Source organism: Hevea brasiliensis, chromosome 7 (genome assembly GCF_030052815.1).
Source record: "Hevea brasiliensis isolate MT/VB/25A 57/8 chromosome 7, ASM3005281v1, whole genome shotgun sequence".
NCBI classification, from domain to species: Eukaryota; Viridiplantae; Streptophyta; class Magnoliopsida; order Malpighiales; family Euphorbiaceae; genus Hevea; species Hevea brasiliensis.
Genome location: NC_079499.1, coordinates 90,428,026 through 90,437,518, shown reverse-complemented (window position 1 = coordinate 90,437,518; position 9,493 = coordinate 90,428,026). Strand labels below are relative to the sequence as shown.

The following is a 9,493-nucleotide window of genomic DNA, read 5'->3' as shown; positions in this document are numbered from 1 at the left end:
TTTTTTGATGATGTGTTGATTTATAGCCCCACTTGGGAATTACACCTACAACATGTACGCACTACTTTTGAATTATTGCGGCAACATCAATTTTATATCAAAACTTAGCAAGTGTGCTTTTGGACAGCAGCAGATAGAATATTTGGGACACATCGTCTCTTGTAATGGTGTTCAGGTGGATCAGAGGAAGATACAGGTTATGATTGATTGGCCTAAACCCACTAATGTATCTGATTTGCGTGGATTTTTGGGCTTGACAGGATATTACAGGAAATTTGTTCGTGATTATGGAACCATTGCTCGGCCACTAACCAATCTTTTGAAGAAGGGTCAATTTCTCTGGAATTCGGAAGCAGATGATTCCTTTACTGCACTAAAAAAAGTCATGGCCTCCACACCAATACTTGCAATGCCGAATTTTGATGCCCCTTTTGTCATCACCACTGATGCTTCCAACAACGGCATCGAGTCAGATATCACAACATGATCGGCCCATTGCTTTCATGAGCCGTGCTCTGGGGTTTTCAAAACAGTCTTGGTCCACATACGCTAAGGAGATGTTAGCAATACTGCAAGCTATTCGAACATGGCGCCCTTATTTGCTTGGCCGAAAGTTTTATATCCAAACTGATCAGCGCAGCTTGAAGTACATGGTGGAACAGAGAGTCATTACACCTGAACAGCAAAAATGGGTCTCCAAATTACTGGGATTTGACTACGAGATCATATACAAACCTGGAAAGGAAAATATAGTCGCTGATGCCTTATCCAGAGTTAGTGGCAGCCCAAGCCTCAACGCTCTTTTCATCCCTCATTCTTCCCTATGGGATCAGATTAGAGCAGCTATTTCTTCTCATCCCTACATGATCAAGCTGGGCAGTTTAGCTTCGGAGAACCCAGGAGCTCCTTACTCTTGGCGTAATGGCTTGATTCTTTATAAAAATCGGGTTGTGGTACCTCCTAAGTCTGATTTAACTCTCAAGATTCTGCAGGAATTTCATGATTCCCCTAGTGGAGGGCATTCAGGCGTCTTGCGAACATATAAAAGAGTCGCCCCACAATTTTATTGGCCTTCGATGAGAAAGCAGATTCAAGAGTACATAGCTGCATGTACCATTTGTCAGAAAAACTAAATCACTACTACTACGGGACTTTTACAACCACTGCCAATTCCTCATCAGGTCTGGGATGATATAGCAATGGATTTTATCGATGGTCTGCCTACTTCTCACGGTAAAAATTCAATTCTGGTGGTCATTGATAGGCTCAATAAGTACGCCCACTTCCTGCCCTTATCTCACCCATATTCTGCTAAAATTATTGCTGATAAGTTTGTGGAAGGGGTTGTCAAATACCATGGGATGCCTCGTTCAATAATCAGCAATCGAGATCCCATTTTTATGAGCAATTTCTGGCGGGAATTTTTCAAGCTTTCGGGTACACAATTGAATATGAGTTCTTCATACCATCCAGAAACAGATGGCCAATCTGAGGTAACAAATCGTTGTCTGGAACAATACCTTCGTTGCTTTGCATCACAGCAACCTCGGCATTGGAGTTTGTTTTTGCCTTGGGCGGAGTACTGGTACAATACTTCTTTCCATATTTCAATTGGTATGTCACCCTTCCTAGCTTTGTATGGTCGACTACCACCTGCAATACCACATTATGAAGCTGGCCAATCTTCATTTCATGAGGTGGATCAGATGCTAGCATCAAGAGATGAGATCTTGATTGAATTGAAAACTCACCTTTCCCATGCTGCTAATAAAATGAAGCAGATGGCTGATTTAAAGCGTCGAGATGTCGAGTTTCAAGTGGGATATCTTGTTTATCTTAAACTCCAGCCGTACCGTCAACATTCAGTCTATCGCAGAGCTTCACAGAAATTAGCAAGTCGTTTCTTTGGGCCCTACTTGATTGAAGAACGAATTGGCAAATTAGCTTACAAATTGTAGCTCCCAGAAGGTTCCAAAATTGACCCGATTTTTCATGTTTCTCTCCTCAAAAAGCATATTGGAGATGTTGTCCCTGTGTCTACAGATTTGCCTCCATTTTCTACTGATGGTGATGTTTTATTAGAACCTGCACAGGTGCTGGACACAAGGATGATTCAAACAGGTTCCACAATTAATCATGAAAGCTTGGTTCAATGGAAGGACTTGCCTAAGGAAGATGCTACTTGGGAAAGCACCAACGGATTACATGTACGTTATCCAACTTTGAACCTTGAGGACAAGGTTCCTTCAAAAGGGGAAAGCAATGATAGACCACGAAGAAGTTCCAGAGTACCTGTTAAAAACAGAAAATATTTCAACTGAAGTCTTTGTTATTTTGCTGCTATAGTTACTTAGTTAATTACTGCTTAATAATTGGTCAAATGTTGTTGAGATTTTTCAGCATTTATTCCTTCAAAAGGGGAAAGCAATGATAGACCACGAAGAAGTTTCAGAGTACCTGTTAAAAACAGAAAATATTTTGACTGAAGTCTTTGTTATTTTGCTGCTATAGTTACTTAGTTAATTACTGCTTAATAATTGATCAAATGTTGTTGAGATTTTTTAGCATTTGTTAGCTGAAATAAAGCCTTTATTGCAGGTCTGAATTTGTTATTCAATTTTTTTTCCTATTTATTCCTTGTAACAGCAGCAAATATGAGGAAATAAAAATACAACCAATCTCTCATTTTGAGAACTATTTTCTTTCTTTGACTGGGACCCATCAGAACATGTTTGTCATGATCGTTAGAATTGATGTTTAAAAAAATATAATTTTAAATATTTTAATTAAAAATATTAAATTTTTTCAACCGTTCATTTTTCCCAAAAAAAAAACAATTGTGGTCTCGAACCTGCAAACACACATTTACGTTTTAACATCGCTGAAAATAAGGTCCCACGTCACAGTCACACTAGCAAACCAGGGCATTATCCTCCGGCTAGAGCTGTTCGAAAAGGCATTTATCCTTTGATCCCACTCTGCTGCAGTTTCTTGCATTCATTTATACTGTCCAATTCTTGCGTTTTAGATCTGATTTGCGGGGAAAGAAAGAGAAAAGTGAAAGGAAAAGATATGGGGAGGATGGAGTACTTGAAAATGAGTACTGATCTAGTAAAAACCGATTTGATTCAGTCTGATCTCAATGAGCTCAACGTTGCTGCCAAGCGACTCCTAAATGATGCCACTAGGCTTGGTGGCCTCGGCTTTGGTACTTCTTTTCTCAAATGGGTTGCCTCTTTTGCTGCCATGTGAGTTTATCAGTCTCTTTCCCTTTTATCTTGATATTTTTGCCGGGTTAAGTTGAGTGCCACTCTAGATTTTGTTGTGGAAAGTGTTATTTGATTGCAGCCTTTCAATTTTTTTTTCTCTTCTTTCTTTATCTTTTATTGAAATTGGGTATTTGAAATTTAGCTTTAGTGGGATTGATTATGTTTGTTGTTGTTAAAAGGGAAAGAAAGGGAAGAAAAAGCGTGCAGTATATCTTTCTTTTTCGTCTGGTGTATTATGCCTTCTTGCAGTTGCAGGCGTATATTCTCAGGGTCTTGTTGTGCTTGTTTCTTGTTGTGGTCAATACGGTTCCAGCTTGACGCCATCATCACGTTTTCCCAGAGAAAATTATGTTAACAAACCTTAATTTAGGATTTTTGGCCATTTGTAATTTGTAAACTAAAAAAAAAAAAAAAAAAAAAAAAAAATCCTATCTATGGTCAAATTTCTGGGTGGATTACCCTTTCACAGGCCTTGTCAAAGATTGTTTATTTCTCAAAATAAGATGTGATTGTGTTCTTTCATAGGTTGCATTCCTTATGCATGTTAGGGTAAATTACTATCAGGTCCCCTTAGTTTGTCTAAATTAACTACTTAGTCCTTATTTTTTTGAAACCCAATTAAAACTTCTCTATATTTATAAAATGAAACCGTTGAGTCCTTTTGTAAGATTTTTATTGGAGAAAACGGTAATCAATTTGTTTTAGCCTTGGTCAAAGGGACTAATGGTAAGAATGGTTAAAGTTATAAGGACTAAACAATATAAATATTCAATGCTAAAGCAAGTTGATTAATATTTTCTTTGATAGAAGGACTAAAAGAGTTTAATTTTTTAAAATACCGGGAATTTTTAATTTGGTTTTAGGAAAATAGGGACTATGTAGTTAATTTTGACAAACCATAGGGACCTGATAGTAATTTACCCTAGATTTTAATTCGTTTGACCACACAGCAATGTTCCTTATTGTAGTATTAGAAGGTACCAAAATCTAACTAATGAGCTTTATTTCATTGTGACTCTTAAATTATTAAAATCTAACCTATGAGCTTAAGTAAGAAAAGGTAAAGTAATGGAAAGTAAATTATCAAAAGCTTTTGGTGGGTTGAGTGGGTAGAAAAAGTAAGGATTTTGAAAGTTTTCAAACTTCCAAAAACCTCACCTCCTTTGAAAAACCTTCTTCCCAAAAAAAGTATGGTACTTTAAAAGGCCAAACCTTACGTCCGAAAACTTTCTCCCAAATAAACTGTTAAGAGTAGAGGTTATATGTTCAAACCCCAAACTTTGTTGGTTTGTCCAATAAAAAGAATAATGCTTTTAAAACTTAAGAAAAACAAAAAAAAAGTATTTTTATGTTGATCAATCTCCGTTATTTCTTGAATTGTGAGATTTGATTAATGAAATGAAAGGACTATATTTCATTTTAGGTGGTTTTGGAGCCTAGTTTCTTCTTTACTGCATTTATTTGTGCTTAGATTTACCTATTCATCTTATGTCCACTGTCCAACACTTGGTAAGTCATTCACTGAGGCTTACACATCCCAATGCTTACCTAAAGAGGTAGTTTGTTCAGGCTATCAGAACTATGTCAAGCAACTGTATATTTCAATTAGTTGCTCTCCAATTGATATGAATTGTGTGTATTCTGCTGGATATGAGGTTGATGTGCTTTTAGTCGGTGAATGAAATCAATGACAATTTCAATTTTCGCTGCAGATATTTGCTGATATTGGATCGAACAAACTGGAGAACAAACATTCTTACTTCACTCTTAGTACCTTATATTTTCCTTAGTCTCCCTTCAGTAATATTCAACTTCTTCAGGTCACAACCACCTATGATAATTAATTTATTGAGCTCTTTCATTTTGCATTTATCTTCTGCTGAACTTTATTTCTTGACATCTTTATCTTAAATTGTTCAGAGGCGAGGTTGGAAAATGGATTGCTTTCATTGCAGTGGTGCTTAGGCTTTTCTTTCCTCGTCACTTCCCAGGTATAGGCTCATGTCTGTGTACCTGTTCAACATAATTTTCAGTTTTATTTATATTTGCTATCTCAAATTGCCATTTCATTTCGCTTTGTTTTCTGCATTTGACTGTTAATAAGATATATTCCTCAAAAGAAACTGAATTTCCCAAATTAAAAAGATATTTTTGGAGTTGTATTTCCCTCTTATCAGTGTTGGTAATTAGTTTATTTGATAATAGCCAATAGGCTCTGCATCCTTTGGAACTATGCCTTTTAGGCTATCCTCTCCTGTTTAACTTACAATTAACTTTTGAAGATGCTTCACAAGTCTCAACTCTTAATGATGATTAATGAATACTTGCTTAGTGCCTGTACAATATTTATGTTAGCAGCCTGTTGCAGTCAAATGGACAACCCCAGGTCAACAACTGCTGCAATTCAGCCATGATTCCATGATCCTCTCAAATCTCTTTGTTCTGTTTTCCCATGTTTTCTAGTAGTATTTCGCTTCCTAAGTTTTAGGAACTACATCCTCTTTGTTCCCATGTTCTGTTACAGTTCCTAAGTCTCAACTCTCAATGATGATTAATGAATACATGCCTAGTGGGTGTACAATATTTATTTTAGCAGGCTGTTGCAGTCAAATGGACAACCCAGGTCAACAACAACTACAATTCAGCCATTATTCCATGATCCTCTCAAATCTCTGTGTTCTGTTTTCCCATTTTTCCTAGTAGTATTTCAGTTCTTAAGTTTTGGGAGGCAGTGCCTCCACTTTGTTCCCATGATCTGTTATAGATTCCCTCTTGCAGGAGGTGGTTATTCCACCAGCCGCTATTTAAGAAGGCAGAATGAAATAAAAAATATATGAGAATTTTCAACCAAAGTTTTTGAGTAACTTAAACTCAAGAGGTCTTTGGGTTCTCTCTGGCGAGCCTATAAATTGCAACCATAGGTTGAAAGAAGAGAAACCACACCATTTCTCCATCTTACCCCCAAAATTCACTTTGCACTTGCACACATACCCATAACTAGATCCTTAACAAGGGACCGTAACAATTTATGAGAACATAGGAGGTGGATTTGTGTATTTTGCTTGATTTTGCTGCAACAATGCCCTATGATTTTCGAGTGGGTGTCTTTTCTGTATCCTTTTTTCTTAATCCCACTTTCTGGTTATTGCCATTGATAGATTGGCTGGAGATGCCAGGATCATTGATTCTTCTTCTGGTTGTGGCTCCCAGCTTCTTTGCACACACGTTGAAGAACAGCTGGGTTGGTGTCTTGATATGCCTCATCATTGGTTGTTACTTGCTGCAAGAGCACATCAGGGCATCTGGTGGATTCAGAAACTCTTTCACACAACTCCATGGAATATCAAACACTGTTGGCATTATTCTGCTGTTTGTTTATCCAGTATGGGCACTGGTGCTCCACTTCATCTAGGCAATTAAAATGGACAAATGAGTTGGACTTGTGAACTGGAACTTGATCAATCATTTTTATGTATTTGCTTAAATTTATATCTAAAGGTTTGAAATCTTATTGCCAATGACAACTCTGGTCCATTATTTCAAATAGACAACTCTGGTCAGCAAAATAGCGAAAGTCAGAAGCAAATGAGGATGCTTAAACAAAATATGCTCTATGGTTTCTTCAAAAGCAAAGTTAATCTGACAAATGGGAGAAGAAACCATCTGCCTGCTGCACAATTTTGCTTGAGAAACCAGAGCGTTATTAACGACCCTCCATGAGAAGACTTGAAGCTCTGCAGGAACATTCAAACTCTATTAACTTCACTAGATTCTTATCTCATCTTTCATTTTGCAAACAGAGAAATTGTGGATGGAAACTGTATACAGGATCTTGGACTAGTGATTAAATAATTCAATGGCAATTAACACCATTTCTATCTCCAAAAAAGAAATTATATACATATGGCAGGATTTTATTTAGTTATAAATATACCACTAAGCGATAAAGCTTTTAATTTTTTTTTCATTGTCTATGTTTAAATATGTAATAATGTTCATCAATGGCTGTTGGCCTATTAGCTCAGTTGGTTAGAGCGTCGTGCTAATAACGCGAAGGTCGCATGTTCGAGACCTGCATGGGCCAAATTATTTTTAATTTTCCTTATTTTTTTTATTATTTTTTTAATACTACTGAAATTAATATAGTTTGTCTTCATATATATATATATATATATATATATATATATATAAAGAAATTGTAATCTGGCAACTGTTCTCAAACCACAAATAGGCAAATAGCTACAGTTGGCAGATAGGATTTAGAAATAGTCCAGCAAAATCATCCACTCTGAATAAGGGAGGATCTATATCTTGAATAAGAAACTTGCCACGTGGCAAACTCCAAAACCATTTTCATTAGCTTCTATCAACCAATAATTTCACCTTATCCTATCCCTTATCTTACTCGCACCAAAGCCATCTCTCCCCGTACAAAAACACTTTTATTTCTTATTACTGATGGGGAATACATTTCCACAAGAGGAAGAAGGCGAGGAAAGTGAAACTATGGTGGCCTCACTACAAGCAGCAGAAACACTCATGCAACCCACCAAGGTGGCTGTGCCTGCTAGGACCAGCCTCCAGCTCAGGTCTTCCCAGAATGTCTCCAAGGCTTTTGGGTTGGAGCCAACTAATGCTAGGATTACTTGCTCCTTAAGGACTTGGCTAAAAAATGTGTTGATTTTACTAATATTGCTGGATTTGCTCTTGCTACTTCTGCTCTTGTGGTCTCGGTGTGTTTTACCATTAATTCTCTAAATTCATCTGCTTCAATAATTAATGAGCATGATCACTTTCATTTTGGTTATCATTATCAATTTAATTCCCATTACTTTCTTATATCCTAGGAGTATGTGTGATATTAGTTTATTAGCATACACTGTTCAATCATGAAATAATCCAACATCAGAGCCCTGTTCATGATCAATATTTTTTCAGGGAGCAGGTGCTGAAGGAGTCCCAAAGAGGCTAAACTATGATGGAATTCAGAGCAAGACATATTTGGATGTAAAGGGAACTGGTACTGCCAACCAATGTCCAGCCATTGAAGGTGGACCAAGAATTCACCTTCTGAGTTCCAAAACACTAAGCTCATGACAGGCTTGACCTACACTCTCGACGAGATTGAGGGACCTTTCGAAGTCTCCTCTGATGGCTCTGTCAAGTTTGAGAAGAAAGACGGGATTGATTACGCTGCTGTTACAGTACAGCTTCCTGGTGGTGAACGTGTGCCCTTCCTTTTCACCATCAAACAGCTGGTGGCAACCGGTAAACCAGAGAGCTTTGGAGGAGAATTTCTTGTAGCATCCTCCCGTGGTTCATCTTTCTTGGACCCAAAGGGAAGAGGTGGCTCAACCGGTTATGACAATGCCGTTGCCTTGCCTGCCGGAGGCAGAGGAGACGAGGAAGAACTAGCCAAGGAGAACATTAAGAATACTTCATCGTCAACAGGGAAAATCACCCTGAGTGTCACCGGTACAAAGCCTGAGACTGGAGAGGTTATTGGAGTGTTTGAGAGTTTTCAGCCATCTGATACTGATATGGGAGCAAAGACTCCAAAGGATGTCAAGATCCAGGGCGTCTGGTATGCTCAGCTTGAGTCATAAAGCTCTTTGCTTCTATGAATTTGTGTATTTATATTCTTGGTTCAGATTTTGCTAAATATTGAAGGTGTTGCTAAAACTTTTCTGTGACCTAATTGAGATGATAATATCTTGTATATTATTATGATCGCCAATCATTATCTTCCCTGCTTGTAATAATTGCTTGGAAACCAAGGGATTCGGGAGCAATTAGAACTATACCCTCTGCTTGTCTGTTACTCTAATACCTTAATCTACTTGAAACCTTGATATTATCAAACTATAATAAGCTTTTATACCCATTTACTTAGTTTGTATATAAACAATTTAAAAGAAAAACCAAATACAAATCCAACATAATTAAAAAAAAAAAAAAGAAAAGAAAACAAATTTTAAATCGGGCTGGTTTCAATTCAAATTTATTAGGAGAAATAGTAATCGGCCCCTAATCCAGGTTCAAAGTCTGAAACCATTAATCAAACCGATTTCGATCTAATCACTATGTTGTTGACTTGATGACACTAAGACTTGATTTCACTATTAAAGAGAGGAATCCAATATTGTTTATGGTAAAGTCATTTGGTATATAAGCATTCAATTCAAACCGCCTCTAAAAGCTATTTGAAAACACGTAACATCTTA

General features: G+C 37.2%; 1 protein-coding gene, 1 non-coding gene and 1 pseudogene across 3 annotated transcripts; all 3 read left to right on the top strand.

Annotated features, from left to right (window-relative positions):
• The first annotated feature begins 2,845 nt into the window (after positions 1-2,845).
• Positions 2,846-6,787, top strand: LOC110663212 (cold-regulated 413 plasma membrane protein 2). Of its 2 annotated transcripts, none has more exons than XM_021822464.2 (4): positions 2,846-3,248; positions 4,982-5,089; positions 5,190-5,260; positions 6,446-6,787. In XM_021822464.2, the coding sequence occupies exons 1-4, from the start codon at positions 3,073-3,075 to the stop codon at positions 6,679-6,681; spliced, it is 591 nt and encodes a 196-aa protein (XP_021678156.1). In that variant the 5' UTR covers positions 2,846-3,072; the 3' UTR covers positions 6,682-6,787. The 2 variants fall into 2 exon arrangements, with proteins under 2 accessions (XP_021678156.1, XP_021678155.1); XM_021822463.2 differs by having other exon boundaries at positions 2,848-3,248; positions 6,428-6,787.
• A 492-nt stretch (positions 6,788-7,279) lies between these two features.
• TRNAI-AAU (transfer RNA isoleucine (anticodon AAU)) lies at positions 7,280-7,353 on the top strand. The gene has a single exon. It is a non-coding gene; the product is annotated as a tRNA-Ile (tRNA).
• Positions 7,354-7,659: 306 nt separating this feature from the next.
• LOC131181550 (oxygen-evolving enhancer protein 1, chloroplastic-like) lies at positions 7,660-9,006 on the top strand (annotated as a pseudogene).
• Positions 9,007-9,493: the final 487 nt, after the last annotated feature.